This window comes from Arachis duranensis, chromosome 4 (assembly GCF_000817695.3).
Source record: "Arachis duranensis cultivar V14167 chromosome 4, aradu.V14167.gnm2.J7QH, whole genome shotgun sequence".
Lineage (NCBI taxonomy): Eukaryota > Viridiplantae > Streptophyta > Magnoliopsida > Fabales > Fabaceae > Arachis > Arachis duranensis.
Genome location: NC_029775.3, coordinates 106,466,428 through 106,488,835, shown reverse-complemented (window position 1 = coordinate 106,488,835; position 22,408 = coordinate 106,466,428). Strand labels below are relative to the sequence as shown.

At 34.8% G+C, this 22,408-nt stretch overlaps 2 protein-coding genes across 2 annotated transcripts; one reads left to right on the top strand and one right to left on the bottom strand.

Annotated features, from left to right (window-relative positions):
- The first annotated feature begins 4,547 nt into the window (after positions 1-4,547).
- Positions 4,548-19,638, top strand: LOC107485566 (receptor-like protein 14). The gene is made up of 8 exons (XM_016106107.3): positions 4,548-4,991; positions 5,586-5,750; positions 5,925-6,086; positions 15,917-16,069; positions 16,173-16,259; positions 16,813-16,959; positions 17,087-17,233; positions 17,497-19,638. The coding sequence occupies exons 1-8, from the start codon at positions 4,601-4,603 to the stop codon at positions 19,635-19,637; spliced, it is 3,393 nt and encodes a 1,130-aa protein (XP_015961593.1). The 5' UTR covers positions 4,548-4,600; the 3' UTR covers position 19,638.
- A 1,884-nt stretch (positions 19,639-21,522) lies between these two features.
- Positions 21,523-22,342, bottom strand: LOC107485509 (BON1-associated protein 1). Its single transcript, XM_016106042.3, has one exon. It carries the CDS (start codon positions 22,232-22,234, stop codon positions 21,617-21,619), a length of 618 nt encoding a protein of 205 aa, XP_015961528.1. The 5' UTR covers positions 22,235-22,342; the 3' UTR covers positions 21,523-21,616.
- Positions 22,343-22,408: the final 66 nt, after the last annotated feature.

Here is a 22,408-nt window from a genome sequence, read left to right as displayed (position 1 = left end):
AAACCTCTATCTGGGTTCCTCTTTCATCTACCAATATTATGCCTGCGCCGCTTCCCGTTTTGTTGGAGGATCCGTCTACATAGAGTTTCCATGTAGTCGGCTTTTTCTCTTGATCCCCTGCGTATTTTGCCACGAAGTCGGCGAGGCACTGGGCTTTAATTGCTGTCCGAGTTTGGTATCTCAAGTTGAACTCGGAGAGCTCTATTGCCCATTGAACCATTCTCCCTGCAACATCCGTCTTTTGAAGGATTTGCTTCATGGGTTGGTTTGTATGGACTCTTATTGTGTGAGCTTGAAAGTAAGGTCGTAGCCTTCGTGAGGCTATTACCAAGGAGTAGGCGAACTTTTCTAGTTTTTGGTATCTTAGTTCGGGGCGTTGTAGGACCTTACTGATGAAGTAGACTGGGTGTTGTCCGACCTCGTCTTCTTTTATCAGGGCTGACGAGACAGCCCTGTTTGCCACGGATAAGTACAGAACGAGGTCTTTCCTTGGTACTGGTCGGTTTAGGATAGGAGGTTGGCTTAAAAACTTCTTGAACTCTTGGAACGCCTCATCGCATTCCGGAGTCCATTCGAATTGGCATCCCTTTCTTAATAAGGAAAATAGTGGAAGGGATTTTAGTGCCGATCCTGCCAAAAATCTGGAGAGGGCTGCAAGTCGGCCATTGAGCTGCTGAACTTCTCTCAAACAAGTCGGACTTTTCATTTCTAGGATGGCTCTACATTTATCGGGATTGGCCTCAATCCCTCTGTGTTAGCATAAATCCTAGAAATTTTCCTGCCTCCACCGCGAAGGCGCACTTTGCGGGATTTAGTCTCATCCCATGTAGCCTTATGGTGTCAAAGATTTGTGAGAGGTCGGATAAGAGGTCGACTTCCTTCTTGGTTTTTACTAGCATGTCGTCGACGTATACTTCCATTAGGCTCCCCAGGTGAGGGGAAAACACTTTATTCATCAACCTTTGATATGTGGCTCCTGCATTTTTCAATCTGAATGGCATGACCACGTAGCAATAGTTGGCTCTGGGTGTGATGATGTTTTCTCCTGGTCTGGCTCATACATCGGGATTTGATTATATCCCGAGTAGGCGTCCATGAATGACAAGTATTGGTACCCCGAGCTGGAGTCCACTAGGGTATCAATACTTGGTAGGGGATAAGGGTCCTTGGGACATGCCTTATTTAGGTCGGTATAGTCGACGCACATTCTCCATTTACCGTTCTGTTTTTTGACTAGCACTACATTGGCTAGCCATGTTGGGTATTTGACCTCTCTAATAAAGCCGGCTTCCAGGAGCGCCTGTACTTGCTCTTCTACTATGAGGGCTCGTTCTGTGCCGAGCTTGCGTCTTCTTTGTTGTACAGGTCGGGACCCTGGATAAACCGAGAGCTTGTGGGACATGAGCTCGGGGTCAATCCCAGGCATGTCAGAAGCCTTCCAGGCGAAGAGGTCGGAATTATCTTTTAGGAGCTCGATCAATTTTTGCTTTAGGGTTTCCCCCAGGTTGGCTCCTATATGAGTGTTTTTTCCTTCCTCCCCACCGACCTGTATCTCCTCGGTTTTTCCTCCCGGTTGTGGTCGCAGCTCTTCTCTGGCCCTTGCGCCACCGAGCTCTATTGTGTGAACTTCTCTGCCTCTTCCTCTCAGATTTAGGCTTTTGTTGTAGCATTTCCTTGCCAATTTTTGATCTCCCCTTACCGTTGCTATTCCCGCTGAGGTCGGGAATTTCATGCAGAGGTGGGGAGTGGATACCACTGCTCCGAGCCGATTAAGGGTAGTTCTGCCGATTAAGGCATTATAAGCTGACCCCTCATCAATGACTATGAAGTCGATACTCAGAGTCTTTGATTTTTCCCCTTTTCCAAAAGTGGTGTGAAGGGGCAAAAATTCTAGTGGTTTTATTGGCGTGTCTCCTAATCCGTATAGGGTGTCGGGATATGCTCTTAACTCTTTCTCATCTAACCCTAGCTTGTCGAAAGCGGGCTTGAAAAGGATGTCCGCCGAGCTTCCCTGGTCTACTAGGGTTTTGTGGAGATGGGCATTGGCTAGGATCATAGTTATTACCACTGGATCGTCATGTCCAGGGATTATTCCTTGCCCATCTTCTTTTGTGAACGAGATGGTAGGTAGGTCGGGTGACTCTTCCCCGACTTGGTATATTCTTTTGAGGTGTCTTTTGCGAGAGGATTTAGTAAGTCCCCCTCCCGCAAATCCTCCTGAGATCATATGGATATGCCTCTCTGGAGTCTGCGGTAGTGGGTCTCTTCTATCCATATCCTCTCGCTTTCTCTTTCCATGACTGTCCGACCTTTCTATGAGATATCTGTCAAGCCGACCTTCTCTAGCTAGCTTTTCTATCACATTCTTGAGGTCGTAGCAGTCGTTTGTGGAGTGACCATATATTTTATGGTACTCGCAGTAATTGCTGCGGCTCCCCCCTTTTTTATTTTTAATAGGTCTAGGGGGTGGCAGTCTTTCAGTGTTGCAAATCTCTCTGTATACATCCACTATAGAAACTTTCAGGGGAGTATAAGAGTGATATTTTCTTGGCCTCTCGAGACCGAGTTCTTCCTTTTTCTTGGCTTCCCTTTCCCTCTCTTTAGTTGAGGGAGAAACGGGATGTCTTTTAGATATGGATTGCGAGAAGGGTCCTTCTCTAAGTCCATTGACTAGTCCCATTATGACTGCCTCTGTGGGCAGGTCTTGGATCTCCAAACATGCTTTGTTGAATCTTTCCATATAGGCTCGTAAAGATTATCCGACCTCCTGTTTTATTCCCAGGAGGCTCGGTGCATGTTTCACCTTGTCTTTCTGAACTGAGAACCTCATCAAAAACTTCCTTGAGAGGTCTTCAAAGCTGGTGATCGATCTCGGGGGAAGGCTATCGAACCACTTCATCGCTACTTTCGATAAAGTGGTCGGGAAAGCTTTGCATCGCGTCGCGTCAGAAGCATCAGCTAGGTACATCCGACTTTTGAAGTTGCTCAGATGATGCTTTGGATCCGTGGTTCCATCGTAGAGGTCCATATCCGGGCTTTTGAAGTTTCTCGGAACTTTTGCCCTCATTATGTCCTCGCTGAAAGGATCCTCTCCACCCGAGAGTTGTTCTTCTTGTTCGTCGCGGGAGTTGTGACTCTTGAGGGAAGATTCTAGCTTTAAGAGTTTTCTTTCCAACTCTTTTCGCCGTTCCATCTCCTCTTTTAGGTACTTTTCAGTTTCCTTTTGCCGCTCCCGCTCTTGTTCTAACTGTTCCAGGCGGCTGTGGACTAACCCCATGAGTTCAGTTACATGGGGTGGTCCTCCTTTTTTTGATTCGCGCCCTTCTGAGGAATTTACCTTCGGGTTCTTTACTCCGGAGGTGCCTTCTCTATGCTGATTGTCATTTTCCTGGTGGAGAGCGAGGTCTGCATCGTTATTGCCTGTGTCCAGATTCTCTTGCTCAGAATCTGTCTCCACATGGCCTTCTTCGTGGGATCTGTCCGCCATCGATGGATGATCTCTCGGGTCCCCGGCAACGGCGCCAATGTTACGGTGGGTAACCGGAGATTAATAAAATAGATGGCGTAGGTTGGCCCAATCGTCCGCGGATGGTAGACTCTGAGCTGGTTTGCACGCTGGAGCCTCCTCCCGACTTGTATTCGTGAGTGAATGGGGGGTGGTACCTGCAAAGACACTCCGATGCCTAAGTTAGCAAGGGTGTTAGCAGGTCTAGAGAGTATTGGGCTTAGAGATACCTGAGGGGTGTCAGTGTATTTATAGTGGTGAGCCAATAACTACCGTTGGAGTAGTGCCATATCTTTAGGGTGTTAACCGTCCCATTATCTTAGGGAGGTTAAGATATGGCTTTATGAAGCGGTTAGAGAGATTTTAGGGGCGGTTACTCATTTGAATGAGTGTTTATCTGCCAGCTAATCTCATGTCCGACTTCTTTAGAGTAGGTCGTAGTTGTTACCGACTTCTTATGTGAAGGTCGGTGCTTAGCTAGGCTTAATCCTTTGGACTAGGCCTTTTATTTGGACCTGGGCCTTTGTCATTGGGCCATGGTATGAACACTAATCAATTTTCAATCTTTTATTTTGTTAGATATATAGATATTCACGTTGAATTTTGATAAAAAAAATTAGAAAAATTAGTCATTTTCATTTATTTAATTAAAGACATATTGATCTCTAAAATTTTTTAAAATTCTAATGATCAATTTTTTCATATAAATAAATAATTTAATTTGAGAATTAATTTATTTAATAAAATAAAAATTTGGAGACTACTTAGGATATTACGATACCAGGGATAATAAACATCTTATGTTATAAAAAGCTAATTTTGGGGTTCACCAAAGTTCGAACTCTTGTCTAGATCTAGAACTCTAATACCATGTTATGAAACCATTTATCCCAAAAACTGACAGGATAATGTAACACTAATGGTCATATCTCTAATACTTTCTAAACCTCTTAGGCCATTGGCTCCCTATACTTTCTACTCTACTTATAAATTTTAGTACCACTCCAAATAATCTTTATTTAAATCCGGAAGTGACATTTTGGCCATTGAGTTCAACATACACTAGTTGCTTGTTTAGTGATACTCTGAAACTGAATGGGTACACCAACAACATGGTTTGCTTCTGTGTTTTTCTTCTGGGTTCTAATAATTGAAAGCAGTCTGAGCGAAGGGTGCTTGAAGCAAGAAAAAGATGTTCTTTTATATATGAAAGGCCGTTTCAGCGACATGGAACCATACGCGTATCCAGATCTATCGCGTTTGCAAAAATGGGAGCCATACATTAATTGGGTGGACGGCACTGATTGCTGTCAATGGAAAGGGGTTCGGTGTAACGCCATTACTGGCCGAGTCGCTACACTCACTCTTCTTGATCAAAATTATATTTATGATCAACCCAGTCACTTCAATTTCTCGGATTTTCTTGTTTTCGAAGATCTGAAAGCACTCTACATTGATGGAATCGATTGTTGTGTTGAAGATGCAGGTATATATTCAATTTGCATTCATCTTATTAGAGAATATTTTGGTAACTCCCTATAATATTATTCTATATTATTATTATTGTGGTGAAAGAAATTGATAGCTGAAAGTCGTTAGATAAAAATTTAGTCAAATCAGTCAAATTAACGGCTCTCAGTTATCAATTTCACGTGAGATTAGCTGTACCTGAATTTCCACCGATTATTATTATTATTATTGCTAGTCTCAACTTATCTATGCATAGTTGGTATCAACTTTTAGAGTGTATAGTCTATACTTAGTTTATATTTCCGTATTTCTTGTTTTCTATTTTTTTAATTTTAAAAATACTAATAATATTTTAATTAGTTTGAGTAAATTTTTTATTCTTGTAATAAAATACACTTTTTTTATGGTCTTTACAATTTTTTTTTAATTTTGATTTGGTATTTTTGTTTTTATTATTTGACTCTATGAAATACTGATGATACGGTAGGTTAACGTTGACTTGATATATCTTGGCACATCATAATTTAAGGAAGAGTCTTTACAATGAAAAATGAAATAGATAGTTTTTAAATTTTAGTCGTCATTATCCTAATTAATTTTCATTTGGCAGGAATACAAAGAAGGAAGTTAAGAAATTTAGAAGTCCTTGAGCTTGACTTTGAATCCAATAATGCTGCCTGTAAAATTGAGCATTGTTTTAGCGCTATCTCATCTCTCAAGTCTCTACGCTTAAATGTTGCTACTAAGGCTACCTTGACTGGCAAATCATTCCAAGGTGAAACCTATCCATACACAAAATTACTTGAATATACACACTCAATAGTATCTATTCATATTTTGTTTCAATTAATAGAATGAAATTAAACATTAGGCCAGAGTTCCAATTAGTTTTGCAGTTGTTTACTTTGCACACATTATTTACTTTAGTCATATTATTCTTTACTATCAGCTAGTTGGAAAAAGATTTCTTCCAAGTTGAGGAATCTGGAGCATCTTTACCTATCCTTACCATACTTACCTAATGAGATTCTTCCATCTATGAAGAAACTTACCTCTTTGAGAACTCTCAATTTGGCTGGAAATGGGTTAGACAATAAATTTAACTTTTCAGGTACGTACTATTTTCATTCTTAACTTATTTGTGTTTGCAATAATTATTCAAAGTAAATTACTAATTTATCATTTTGGTCCCCAAAGTGCAATTTAAAAAAAATTAAAAGAAGAAAAAACCAAAATTCTAAAAACCAAACCAATCATTAAATTAATAGATATTAATGGATAACTTAGATATACATAGAAATATTATATTACCTGTTTTTCTATTAGTCATGAACACATATATATACAATTTTTTATATGAAACTATATCAAATATTTCGTATCTTAAAAGTATAATTTACGATCCTAACAGATTAGAATGCATAATTTTTTATCCTAGTAAAGATATATATGAGAGTACTCTTGGAATACCGTATTTATACTTAAATTATAGAAAAATAATATTTCTATGTCTATCTAAATTATCCATTAATACTCCCCTCAAGTTGGAGCATGCAAGTCTTTAATGCCCAACTTGACCAATATTGCCTCAAACTTTTTGCCACCAAGAGCTTTAATAAAATGGTCGGCCAACTGAGTTTAAGTGGGAACATAAGATGGAAGGAGGTGTTGGTGTACGATCTCATCCCGAACAAGATGACAATATACTTCAATGTGCTTTGTGGGCATGATGAGGCACGTATAGAGAGGAGAGTATATCTTTAATCCACTTCAATTCTTTTATTGTCTGAGCTATTGAACGATATTCAGCCGCATGAACTGGGACAACATGTGAACACTGTAAGCCAGATCAGGTCCGAGTAAAATACAAATAAATCAGTCTTCCAACAAGTCGATGATATATGCTAGGATCGGATAAAAGAGAACCTGTAGCTGACCCCAGTCGATGATTCTCTTCGGACGGTGTTGCTATAGGCTTAGCACCTAGAAGTCTTGTTTTGGTGATTATGTCCGAAGCATATTTTCTTTGGTACAGAAAGATTCTAGTTGGAGATCTGGACTCCCAAGAAGTATTTCAGCCGGCCTAAATCTTTCATGTGAAAACATGTGTGTAAATACTCTTTGAAACATTGAATTGCAGCACCATCATTTCCTGCAATTACAAGGTCATCAACATATAGCAAAACTACCAATTGCATGCTATTGTGGCGAAGGCTAAATAAGGAATGGTCCATTGGGGATTGCTTGAGACCATATTGAAAGAGAGTAGATGAAAGTTTTCCAAACCAGCATCGTGGAGCTTGTCGCAGTCCATAGAGAGATTTCTGAAGTTTACAAACTAGTCCTTGTTGAGACACTTAAAAACCAGGGAGAAGCTTCATGTAAACGTCCTCATCAAGTTCTCCACGAAGAAATGCATTGTAGACATCCATTTGGTAGATTTCCCAATCATGGGTTGCTGCCACTGCGAGTATTGTGTGAATTGTTACCATTTTTACTACTGGAGAAAATGTTTCATTGTAATCTAAGCCTTCACTTAATTATTTCTCAAAATTACCAGTCTTGCTTTGAACCTCTCTATTGTCCCGTCAGAGTTGTATTTAATTTTATAAACCTACTTACACCCATGTGCTTTCTTTCCTGGAGGAAGGGTTGTGAGCTTTCAAGTGTCATTGAGTTGAAGTGCACGAATTTCTTGGGACATCGCTTCGTGTCAATGCTCATCTCTAACTGCTTGAGAGAAAAATAAAAGCTCCTGTTTTGTCTGGAGAGAGGCAAGAAAACTGTAGTGTTGTTTAGAAAAGGAATTATAATTCACAAAATTTTGTATAGGATAGGACACACCTGAGCAAGGTAGAGAAAATCGAGATTTTACGTGAAATCGAAAAAGTAAATAAAAAACGTAAAACGTAAAATCTTAACAAGATTTAAATCGTAAAATCGTCAGACTTAGTACAAATTTCGTAAAATCGATAAACTCATTTAAAATCGTAATATCGGAAGATTTTAAGAGTTAAATCGAGATTCTAGCTACTATGCACCTGAGGATTTTGATGGAGAGAGAGGTTGGTCGGTAGGGTCTATTGGTATCATAGCAGCAGAGACAAAATCGCGCAGCCTGACTGAAGGTGTCTTTATGCGGTGACCCCGACCAAGTGGAATGTCCATCGTGACTAATGGTAGATCAGAAATCGGTGTTGTGTCTACTACACTTGGTTTCGATGTATCGTCAGCGATGTACTCTTCAATCTCTTCATTGAGCTCATGTCTCTCTTGTTGGTCAATAGGTTCTTCAATAAGGGAGTCTCCAGCACAGTCATTCAAGTGTGGAGTACTGGTCTTGTTGTATGTATCTTCTTCAACAATTGTTTCCGTCACAGGAGGTCCATATCTTCAATCCTTGGTTCTAAAACCTGATCCGCTTTAAAGGAAAACACATCTTCAACAAAATGAACGTCACGAGAAACAAAGAAAACTTCTTTTTCCAAGACAAATAGTTTCCAACCTTTTTGCCCAAAAGGATACCCAACAAACACACATTTTCGACTACGGCTGGTAAATTTGTCCCGTTGTCTATTCTGATTTTGAGCATAACATAAAGAGCCAAAAACCCGCAAGTGCTCATAACTTGGAATTGTTTCATGGAAAATCTCATACGGAGTCTTGCCCTTCAGTACTGAGGATGGCATAAGATTAATTAAATAGCCAGTAGTTAAGACACATTCTCCCCAAAACTGGATAGGAAGATTGCCTTGAAAACGTAATGATCTAGTAATATTGAGAATATATCGATATTTGTGCTCCACTCGTCCATTTTGTTGTGGTGTATTAACACATGACGATTAGTGAACAATGCCTTGTTTAGGAAGTATTGTTTTAAATACATGAATTCCGTTCCATTATCAGATCGCACCATTTTAACATATTTGTTATATTGGCGTTCAACCAAAGTGAAAAAAAATTTTCAATGTGATTGATACCTCAGCCTTTTCTTTCAACAAATATATCCAAACCACTCGTGAATAATCATCCACAATAATTAAGAAATACGAAGCACCAACACACCCGAGCCCCACAATAACCTGGCACATCTGTCAAGATCCCCTACCAACGGCACCCACCTGATGTATACTCGAGAGTCAGATGCGTCTGAAAATAGGATACCCCCGATTACCTGCATGATATATCCTCTAGTGTAGCGCAACAGGCGGTCCTCGATCGCATCCTCCTCCAGATCTCCGCAAACGGTGTTCTGAAACCAGTTAAGTTTGACAGTTCACTTGGTCTGTGACTGTCTATCCTCTGGGCTCGGAACAACACCCAGTAGCTGTTGGCAGATGTCCTCAATGGACCGACCATCATGGTGCTGCTCCCACCCACCGATGCATCTACTAATAGGATCACCATCGATCCTGAGTCCCAATTGGTATGCCACATCCTACAAGGTGATAGTAATCTTCCCACATGGCAAATGAAACGTATGGGACTCAGGTCTCCATCTCTCAATCAACGCCGACGCCAATGGCCAATCATACTCGAAATCCACCATGTACGCCACATACTCAAATCCAGCTTGTCTGAGATATGGCCTAATCTGCTCAGGCGAGTGTCTCATAGAATTTCATCTCGTGTGTAAGATCCGAGGTGCCTACCGAACAAAATAAAAAGTTCAAAAAAATAAGGTCAACAAATAAAATTATAAATTTACCTTTCATTACAATATAATAAATAAGAGTGATAAAAATATACCACTCGATTAAGTCTGTCTGCTATGTGTTCAGCCTGATCCAGTCTATACAAAGTATGCTCGTACCCCAACAACTACTGCTCCATCACTACACTCGAATAAAATAAAATAAACTGAATTTAGTTACTTTCACATTAATTAAATTTTTATCAAACATATTTAAACTAATTGTCTATTTTACATCTTAATCAGTTTATAAATTTACTAATTAACATGTATTACAACTAACTATGTAAACATACTAATTATCAATTCACTGATAATTTAATCAAACTAACTACTCATACATATTCCAATCTAACTACATATTTAATTAATTTGCATCTAAATTACAAAAGAAGCGCATACTAACCTAGAACTTCGATAGAGCAGACAAAAAATTTTACAGGTGTCGGAAGATAGAAAATCTAACAGAGAAGATAGTAAAAGAACGACAAATGACTATGGAAGAAAGGAAATTTGAGAGAGAGAAAATCTGAAATCAACAAAATAAAGGTCTCACGGGTTTATATATGGTGCGGCGAACTCAGGGAGAAATTCATTGAGAGTGCGTCGAACTTCAATAAATTATGAAGTTCAGCGGGAGTTGCTTAAAACTACAAAAAAAAAACAAATGTATCGTCGTATTTAAAGTTGGAATAATTTTTTTCAGAAAATAATATTTTTTTATTTATTTCAAAAAAAATCCTAAAATTTAGTACTCTTTTAGTTATAATTTTTTAATACTCTTCTTTGATACTTTTTTTATATTTAATTATATCTTTTTAATAAAATTTATATTATAAAAATTAACAATAATAAATAAATATATACTAATTTAAAAAAACACATCACCACTCGTAAATATTAATTTCATCTTACAAAATATTTTGTCAAATACGAGACACTCTCGAGATTAGATGGATTTTTATTTTTGTGATGTGTTATATACTATATAATAAGTTAATTATTCATACAATTAATGTATAAAATAAATTTTCATTTACAAATTGAATTTAGAAATTGAATTTTTTTAAAACTATAACATTCTATATATTTATTACGTTTCATAAAATCTTATTGTAATTATGAGTTAAATTGCCAAAATAATAAACAACTGCATAATTAAAAGGAGGATGCTCCCAAAAAGATGCGTAAAACGTCTTTTTGTAAAGACATTTATGTGTCGCATTATTATTGGACGTATTAATGAACCGATTATTTTTGAATTTTTTAACAAATTAGAATAAACTGATTTTTTTTATAACAATAAACTCAATTGTTATCAGATACGGTTGAACCGACCAATTTACGTAACCAATTGGATCATGATCTTTTTTTTGTTTTTTTTAAACAAAATTCAGGGATATATTTATCTTTTTATCAAAAAATTTAAACATGATTCGATTTAGATTGTGTAAATTGATCGGATCAAATCGGATCTAATAATTATAATGCGGACAATTGAGTTTATTATTATTGCTATAATAAATCGATTTTGTTATGTTTTATTAAAAAATAAATTATTAACTGATTTAATAAAGATGTCCAATAATATCATGACACATGTAAACTCTTTAAAAAGGACATTTTTAGTGTTTTTATCGAAGTGGTCTCCTAACTAAAAAGGTAGAAACCCACCATAATAGAGATAAGAAAAAAAGAAGAGAGATGAGGCTCATTTTTTTCGATATGCCACCAGTGTGTGAGTTGTGCTTGGTTATGGGGTACACAGGTGTTAGGCACAGGTGTGGGACAGGAAGAAATCGGACCGTCCGATTTCTTTGCTAGGAAAATCGTTAACCACCAATCGGACGGTCCGAGTTGATTGGAGGGAGAATTTGAATTTGGCCGGAGCTAATCGGACCATCCGATTAGTATGTTTTTTTTTTGGTGAAATTGAACTCGGACGGTCCGAGTTGTTTGATGAATATTTTATTTAATTTGCCTACTACTAATTGGTGGGTCTGATTTGTATATATATATATGTGTGTGTGTGTGGAACTCGAATGAAACTTCTTAGATCTCCTTCTTCGGTTCTGTTTCTTCTTCTTCCCCCAACTCCTGCATCTCTCTTATTTCATATGAACATAAAGAATGTGATAGTGTAGTTCATAAATATGAGAGTGTGAGAATGGATGATAGAGTTCCGCTTAGAGTATATTATTTTTATCAAATTTTATTAGAAACATTGGAAGGAGTGAGATTTAGTTGCGAAAATCCGTTAGATATTGTTATTCCATTCACAATCTCATTTGAAGAGCTAAAGGGTGTGATTTGTGAGAAGATAGATTATGAGATGTCAAGAAAAATATCATGTATGTTATACAGATATCCCATACCGGTATTTGGTGGATTCGTGCAATTTCAAACCAAGTATGTAACCGACGAAGCGCGTATGCCAGAGATGTTTTCAATGTATATTGAAACTCGCGCTCAGATATCGGTCATCGAGTTGTACGTTGAATTCGAACAATCTGAAGCCGACCAAAATATTGAACGGAAAGATTACAATAGTGGCAGTGAGGAAGAGTTTGAAAGCAATTACGAAGTTGTTGCTCCAGACGGAGACGAAGATCAAGGTGACGGGGCGATGGCTCCAAATGTGGCAGACGTCGCAAATGCACTCGAAATATATGAGTGCTGGTATGTAAATACATATATTTATACGAAGGATTAGACTTTTGGTAATAATCTATATTGATCAATGTACTAAATAGCTAAGTGACATATGAAACTATGCTCAATTAACAATTGTTTGTCTTTATGTAGTTAAAATTAAGATAATAATATTTCTAGTGAGTTATTGATTTAGTTAAATATTAATTAGTATGCATTAATCCATATTTATTTATGTGTTTATGTTTTTATTATGTTAAAAGTGAGATGATAACATGATGAAAAATTTGTTTATATTAATGTAGATGTAATGAACATTGATTTACTTTTAATTTCAGTTATTAAATATTTTTGTATTAAATATTTTTCATATGATTGTCGTCGTAGTAGAAATTCTTATAGTCGCAGATAGTAAATTTGTAGTCGGGATGAAATTCAGTTTTCAGAGAAGCTGTTATTTTCGAATTAGAGTAACTAATTATAATGACCTGATACTAAATTTCCTATTAATTATACAATATAGTAATTACCAAGTATGAATAAATAGAATTAATACAAATAATTTTACTAAATCCAATTAATTTACTTGACAATTAACTAATTCCTATACCACTAACTACCGTTTCTAACTAACTATTAATAATAACAACTAATAGATAAATCCAGTTCTTATTTCACTAATAATGTTAAACTTTATTACTAAAACCTCAACTACAATAACATATATATTCATGTCAATTAACAAGCTAACAAAAACATATAATTAATACTGAAAAACAAATATATTATACTTTACAACACCTGATTATTAATTAGAATTCCTAAAAAATTATAATTTCTACAAAAAATTATCATAATTCCTAAAATTATAATTTCTAAAATTAATCATGAAAGTTAATTAATTAATTAGAATTTCTAAATTAAAACAACTATTACAAAAATTTCTAAAATATTCTCTAACTAACAACATCTAAACTTAATAACAAAAAATTATCATAATTCCTAAAATTATAATTTCTAAAATTAATCATAAAAGTTAATTAATTAATTAAAATTTTTAAAACTATTACAAAATTTTTTTAAAATATTCTCTAACTAACAACATCTAACCATATAACAAAATGATCGTAATTCCTACAATTATAATTTCTAAAATTAATCATAAAAGTTAATTAATTAATTAGAATTTCTAAAACTATTACAAAAAATTTTTAAAATATTCTCTAACTAACAACATCTAACCATATAACAAAAAATTATCATAACTCCTAAACTTATGATTTCTAAAATTAATCATAAAAGTTAATTAATTAATTAAACATTTTAAAACTATTATAAAAAATTCTAAAATATTCTCTGACTAACAACATCTAAACATAATAACAAAAAATTATCATAATTCCTAAAATTATAATTTCTAAGATTAATCATGAAAGTTAATTAATTAATTAGAATTTCTAAAACTATTACAAAAAAATTTTAAAATATTCTCTTACTAACAACATCTAAACATATAACTCTAACTATGGTTTAAACATATATTTCTAAATTTCTAACAATAATAATATTTCTGTCATATATATACATGCCTAACTTCAATTTCTAACAACAATACTAAAAAAAAATTCTTAACAAAAATAATTATAATTCTAAAATTTGAAAATGTTTAAGAAAATAAATTTACCTAATCAGAATGGCACAGATAATTTATAATATGAAATTCAAGACGATCAACATCTTTAGTTTTGTGTTTCTTTGGCATTGTTTAATTTTTTTTGCATGCATTATGAAGAACAACCGAAGGAAGAAGAAGAAGAAGAGTGAATGGAATGGCTGAGAGTTAGGGAGATCTTGAAAGTGATTTCGGACAGAGGAAGTGGAGGCAACAAGGGGTATGTTGGGTTCAGGGGCACTGTTCTGGGGAGCTTGGCCTGCGCGACATGTGACTGTGAACTTCCAATTCGGACCGTCCGAGTGGTCCCAGCAAATCAGACCGTCCGATCTCCCTTCTCCCAGTCGCACCGTCCGATTTCCCTCAAGCTGACATCACATCCTGGTAAAGCATATATGTACCACATATCTCTGTCCTACTCCATCAACGCCTCCATATAAAAATTAAAAAGCGGAGAGATGAGTGGCCGACAATTTCTTAAACTAAAATTAGTGGGTGTCTATTTAAAAATGTTAAAGAAAATGAGTAGAAGAAAGTACTAAAAGATTTAGTAAAAAGTTAACAAAACAATTTATTCAATCACTTAAATTTTTTTAATATTATTAGTGGATGATTGGTTAATAGGCATTTTGGTGCATATAGTTTCACATTTTTTAGTGTAAATTTTTATTCATGGTTGTAATAAAAATAAAAAAGAAAAAAATGAAAAACATAAGTGATTTAAAGTTTAAAATAGATAATACGTACTAGCTAGGTAGTTTATTATTTTGGACAGGTGGTGGAGAGCAATTTTGCATAATCTCAAATTAGAAGACCCCTTTGTGGAAATAATATAAAGAAGGGACTTCAATTCAATGTGTTTGTCAATTAATATTAGAAAAACAATATGTATAATTTGTCTATGAGCAATGCTAGGGAATCAAAAGGGTATTATCCAAAAACCAGCTAAAATATTTTTGGTGAATCCAAAATTTATACGAGTTAATATATATGGATGTTTCTTCTGTTAAGTATCAAAATGTTTCTTTTTCATACTAAATGGATGTTCTTTTATATATTTTTCGAATTTTTTTGTATTATAAATGTGAATGTGTCTATTTCTTTAAAAATTTTATAGATAGTTAATTATTTTTGTTAAAATATAATTGAATATTTCTTTTCTTAAGTATTAGGATGTTTTTTTTCATATTAAATGAATATTTTTTTTTATATTTTTCGATAAAACCGTCCTCGAGTATTGCTTCCACGGCCTACCAAGATACGTTTTCACAACACCAACACGAGGGGCCAAATCTTCAGCGGGTCGAATCGTTGCGTTGTGTATGGAGATTCCGGTATTTTGGTTGGGATCGGTTCTGCCTTGTGCGGTAATTGAGTTAAATTGGCCGGTCATAGGGAGGCGGGGGAAGATGTTGCAATTTTGGAAGACTACGGTGACGTTACCGAAAATAAAATCAACGGTGGCATAAATATGGCAGTCGCTATAGAATTGACGCATTGAATGGGCGTAGAATGTGTCTTGGTAGCCCTAGAAGCTGCACATGTAGAAGGCTGATAAGTCGGCTTCGCTTCTAAGGGCAACTGCTTGGTGCTTGCTTGGCCCTGCTGTGTTTCGGAATGTTATGTTCACTGCTACAAAATAGAAGCGGAAGTCATCGAGGAGTGGGTTGTGGTAGGGAGGCTGAGAGGGCTTGACGGTGAGAGAGAGAGGTCTGTATGTGTGATTGTTAGAGGTGGGTAGGTTAATGTGAGAGAAAAGAGGAAGGTTTTTATAGGTTTCAATTAGGTTTAGTTAATGAATTTTAAATTTTGAATTTAAAAAATTTAAAATTAATTATTAATATAAATTAATGTAGTTTTGTTTAGTTTTTGGCTGGTAACCTCTTGGTTCTAAATACTTTTCCTTTGTCTATTTATTTTTCAGATTTAGCTTCCAAGTTCACCAATCTGGAGGTACTTGACTTAGGTTTCAACCATTTCAATGAGACAGAAGAGATATTCTCCGCTCTCAGTATTCTATCATCTCTCAAGTCATTAACTTTGCGAGGCTGCGAACTAACATCCATATCATATACTAGTAATAATAATAATAATGACGTCATTTATATCTTCTTTTTTCTATTTTTCATTTTCTTTTTCCTTTTAATAGGTAACTTCTTTTTATACTGAATTATTTGTAGGTTTGTCACAGTTACACTCCTTAGAGTTCCTTGATGTATTATCTGCTCTCGGTTTGAACATAAGTTTTCCCACCATATCACCCCAAGGTTTGTATGCACCGAAAGGAATAATCAAAAGGAAAAGTCTAGGGGGTCAGCAACTTTGTTAAATTCTGGCCAGCATGTAATCAGCAAAGAAAAGTGAGTCATTGGATGAAATCTCACACCAATCTCACACTATTAAAACCATCATTGATGGCTACTTAATGGCTACAAATCACAAAAGTTGCTGCCCCTTAGCATTCCTTTAATCAAAATTGTTAGAGTAAAAATCTTTTTCTGTCCCTAATTATTTATTTAATGGACAATGTGTTCTTTATCAATTATAAAAATACAACAGGTCATATAACCACTGTCACGTAACATGTCCAGACAAACTCACGTAAACATATTATTTGACCGTCAGTATATGACCTGTTGTTAACGATTCCTGAATTGAACAAATGAAAAAATAGTTGGGGCTGAATTGTGTTTTTAACTTTTTATAATTAATTGAATAGACATTATTCATCGAATAAATGGTTAAGAACCAAAAAGAATTTTAGTCATTTTACTCACATGGTAATGTTTTGTCTATACCATCATCATGATGTCTTTTCAGGCACAAAATTTTCAAGCAGCTTGAAGACCCTTTATTTCAATCCCAAGAACGTAGATGCAAATGTCTTACGTTCATTAAAAGCTTTCCCATCTCTTACAATGCTTGAAATTAGTGAGAGCAACTTCGACAAAAATGTTACAGCTGGAGGCAAGTATACGTTAGCTACTTGTTGAAGTTTAATGCTATCATTAATTAGTTATTATATTAAAGATATAGGATCTTACCATGATCAAATTATTATCTACTATTATATTACTCTTTTCCATATATATAGATTTTGCTGAGCTAAGGAACCTAGAGCACTTGGTCTTGGACGCCGGTTTCAATCTGCAAAATGAGTTTTTCAAAAGCATTGGAACCTTGACTTCTCTAAAAACTTTATCTGTAAACTCTGATATACAAGGCTTCCTACCAGAAGCAGGTAAAGATACAATTTTAAGCATTATAGAATTTCTAAACTTTAAAGTATATAATATCTGATTAAACAAGCATATTGATGTTTAAAAAATTATTATGAACTTATTATTTGTCCAACATGCATTATAAAAAATTTGATTGAAAACGATGAGAGAACCAAATTATTTAGCAAAGTGATTTCCAAATTTTTTTAGAATAATAAAAATTTATCGAGAACTACAAGACTCTGTTTATAATATTTTCCCTCCAAATAATTTCATGTTTCAGATTGGTCTAATCTGAAGGAACTGCAGGAGTTAAATATAAGTTATAATGAGTTTGAAGGACCACTTCCCTCATCTTTTGTGAACATGACATCACTTCAGAAGTTAGATTTTTCTGCAGGCAATCAATTCAGTGGGAATCCAGCTTCCAACCTTGCAAGCCTTACATCACTTGAATATCTTGATTTCACAGGGAACCTATTTCAAATCCCAGCATCCTTTTCATTCTTTGCCAATCATTCTTACCTAAAATTTGTTTATGGCAATGGTAGTAACATAGTACCTGAACCACACCCTGCTTCTCAAACTTGGGTCCCAAGGTTCCAATTACAAGAACTCATTTTGCCAGCAACAACCCAGAGAAGCATCATTCCTTTTCCTAACTTTCTTTTAAGCCAAACTGAATTAACCATTGTTGATATTACTGGATGGAAATTGACAGGGGAATTCCCAAACTGGTTGTTGGTAAACAACTCGAAAATGATTGACTTTTCTTTAGGGAACAATTTCTTCACAGGTCATGTGAAGTTTCCATCACATGTTACTCCTAATATTCAGAGAATTGATGTGTCTGAAAATGTGATATCAGGTCAGATCCTAGGTAACAATATCAGTTCAATCTTCCCAAAGTTAAATATTCTGAACATGTCAGGGAATGCAATCAGTGGTTCACTTCCTTATGAGTTTGTTCTAATGAAGTCTCTGGTTTGCTTGGATCTATCTGATAATGATTTGTCAGGTGAAATTCCATCAAATATACCAACAAGTTCTTTTATTAGATTGTTGAAGCTATCAAAGAACAAATTCACTGGAAAGGTTACTCTTTTGTTAGCTCTCAAAAACTTGGCATACTTGTGTTTGGATAGAAACTTCTTTTCTGGTGAAATTCCAAGTTCTTTATTCTCTGATACACCACTACTTTCCTATGTGGATCTAAGCAATAACAACTTTGTTGGAAAGCTTCCAAGGCTAGCTTTTAATTCCTCAATGTTGAATGAAGTTTCTATGTACAATAATCATCTTGAAGGAAACATTCCAAATGAATTTGGACGGGAACTATATGCTTTAGATCTCTCAGGAAACAACTGCTCTGGGCCGGTTCCATCTTTCAAGCATTCTGTTTTGTCAGTAATCTTTCTGAGTGACAATAGATTAACCACTTTGCCAAGAAGAATGTTCGGTGATAACAATGATGTGGTAATATTGGATCTTAGCAATAATGAAATATCTGGAACCATTGAAGACATCATAAGCATCATCGGTGTTCTAAATATTCTTATCTTGAAAGGTAACAAACTTGTAGGAAATATACCCAATGAATTGTGCAATGTTACTAGTGTGTTATCAATTATAGATTTCTCTCATAATAGTCTTTCTGGTCCAATACCTAAATGTCTTGGAAATATAAGTTTTGATAGTCCAAATTTTTTCCTGCTAAAGTGGCCTAATGTATTGGATCAAGTCATATATCCGCCATCGATTGTGCTCTGTCGAGTAAACTTCACGACGAAAAGCAGAACATACAATTACCAAGGGACAATCTTTGCTTATATGAGTGGCGTGGACTTGTCGAACAACAAATTCGAAGGGAACATTCCGGCGGAACTTGGAAACATGACAGGGATCAGAGCAATAAACTTGTCTTACAATGACTTAACAGGACATATCCCATCTACACTTTCCAAATTGAAAGACATAGAGAGTTTGGATCTTTCTTTCAACAAATTGAGTGGCAATATTCCTTCACAGTTCACAGACTTAACCTCCTTAGAAGTGTTCAGTGTGGCATACAACAACCTTTCAGGTGTAACTCCGGATAGGAATGGACAATTCATAACCTTTGATGAGAGCAGTTATGAAGGCAATCCTTATCTTTGTGGACCACCTTTGAGAAATCCTTGTTCTGATCATAGTGGACAACCAACTTTACATTCACCAGGTGTGGAGGGAGACAGAGACAATGGTTTCATGGACATGTATGTTTTCTATATTAGCATGGCAGTGTCTTGGACAATGGTGGTGTTGATGATGGTGGCGGTTTTCTATATAAGTCCTTATTGGCGACGGATTTGGTTTTATTTCATTCAAGTTGTCATTGACACCTGCTACTATTTTGTCATTGATTATTTTCCAAGGTTGTATTGATGATGGGCCTGTAAATTAGTTTGTTAAATTTATGTCTTCTCAAACTTCAATGTAATTAGAACTTCCATGTTATATTTCAATATTTGCACTTTTCATTTAGTAAGTACCATTTGCTGCTATCTATTAAGAAAGGAATTTAAGGTGCACTTCATTGGAGTGGTAAAGCAAATTAAGAGTTAACCATCAAAATATTCTTGAATAATTAATTTGTGGACAAAAATAATTAAATTTTTGTTAACTACAATCTCAAAAAATTTTAAAACAGGATAAAAGTATCAATTGTGAATAATGGTCATTTCTATTAATAAAAACGACCGATACAAGTCATATGACAAATGAGAATAATTAGTGATTTTTGTAAGATTGACATGATACAATTATACAGTCCAATAATTTAGAGATAGTTCGACATTGAAAAAAAATAAGAAATGAAGAGTTATAAAAATTAAGAAACTCATAAATATAATATCTGAAGATTTTGAATTAAATGTATTAGTATCTTTTCATTTTATAATTTTATATGCTCTCATATGGTTCTTCCATTGGACCCAAATTTACTCTTGTGGTAGCAATTGGTGAAAGTTTTCATTGAAAAGAAATTTGCTTGACTTTTATAAAGGGGATCGGAATTATTCAGTATTTATGAAAGTTGTGTCTAATTTACCTAAAAGTAGAAATAGAATAAGGTGAGGTCCATTTTTAATGTTCAAATTTTACGAGTGAAATTTAGATACCGTAAAAGATATCTTTTATAAAATATAAATGTCTAAAAATTATTTGTTTTATTTATTTTTAATACAAATTAATTTATTTAATTTATCAGCTCAAGCCGTCAAGCTACTATTTAATTTATTTAACTCGTCAAAAAAACATACCAACTCGTTTAGAAATTAGAATATCTTTGTTTATTGAATAAGTAGATAAATTTTCCAAGTATATCTTTGTTCATCCAATAATTTCACTGCCTTCTATGATATCATCTTCAAGAAAAACATGTCATTGATAAAATTTTTGTGATAATCAAGCTTCTCATACACACTCACACAGTCACACATAGTATTCAAGTTTTTAGCCTTTTAGGTACACGCATCAAAGATGATATCAATATTTTCGGATAAAAAGGTTAGAGGCTCATAGCATCTTAAGTTTCTTCATCAATCAAGCCCCTTTCGCTCATATTCAGTTGCCTTAAATAATAAATTATGATAGAATATTTTGATTAAAAAAAAGTAAAGAATACACACATATAAAAATGAAATTAAAATGTTACTAACCTCTAATTATCTAATAATTCTACTAATACTATTAAACTCATTGTCTCCCTATACTTTCTCTAAATATTAATAAATCTAATTCCTTTCACCAATAAATATTGGCCATGAATGATTATTCTTAAAAAAAGTTAAAATTAAACTCTTGTCAATAATTTTAAATTATAAACAATAAAAAGTTCTTGTATGAATATAAATACAATAATTAACTAGCTTGAATACATATAATTTTCCCTCGCACTTAAAACCATAAAACCAGAACCAAATCCTAATATGTATTGCTCTAATGCTATATTTGCGCATAATTAAGAGTTTGTTACTGGCCAATAAATTGCTGCATGCATAAGGTAGGATTCGAATTTTCGACACTTAATTAGTAGATGAGTGAACTGATCACTCGACCAATCTAAGTTGATTAAAGTAAATTAAACAGTATTATTTATGTGGGTAACAAACTCAAAATCAACAAACATTATATAATAATAACAAACATATTAGATGTACACTAAAATTAGCTATTAAGATAGAATATTTTTTTATGGTTGATAGATAAAATATATTTTAAAATATAAAATACACATTAAAATAAATTAAAGACAGAATTTAATAATTAATTTTAGTATATAAATAACATTTTTGTAATAATAATTATTAACTTTCTCTCCGTCACAAAAGAATTAAGAAAATAACTAAAAAACAACTTTAAAATTAAATATTGCTAGGGTAACTCCACCAAAGTGGAATGCCAACAGCTACCCCATTTGAATTATTACTCTCATCCACCTTAAACCCCAAAACCCTTCCCTCAAATCCACAACTCCTCACTGGCATTCCCTTCGCCGGCTCCGGCACCACCGCTGTTGCTTCCAATAAAGGATCCTCCTCCGGCAGCTTTGCCACCCTCACCGAGAAATTGATAACCCCATTTCGCCGTCCATCCCAATCCCTCAACCTATAACTCATCATCTTCTGCATGGTGCATTCATAAATTCCCTTATTACCATTAACATTATTCTTCTCTCCAAGAAAATGGGAAATGGCTATCCTTGCCACGCCAACGCTTCTAACGGCGCCGTTTGAGTTCTTGCATTGCACCTCAAAGGTTATGGACCTTGCATGCAGGGGTATGTCCATCAAGAATTTCTCATTCCACGAGAGCAAGCTCGAAGTGTTTTCGCCACCGTATTTCGCCATCTTTGTCGTGCAACATTTGAGGGACTCAGCTCGAATCACAACATAAGCTTCCTTCACTGGATTCTGATTCATGCATAGATTCTCGCCGGATATAACCATAATCTCTAGTGTGCTTGGCCTAATAGATTCCATATATAAAATCAAAAGGCTTATAACTTATGAGTAAACTTTTACTTGTTCTAAAAATAATCAAATTCAAACACTACTATATAGAGTATAGTACTTTGATATATGTGATTATGAAAGTGTGTTTGAGATGAAAGGGCAGGAGTAGAGTGTGGTTTATATAAGAATGGTTATTATGAA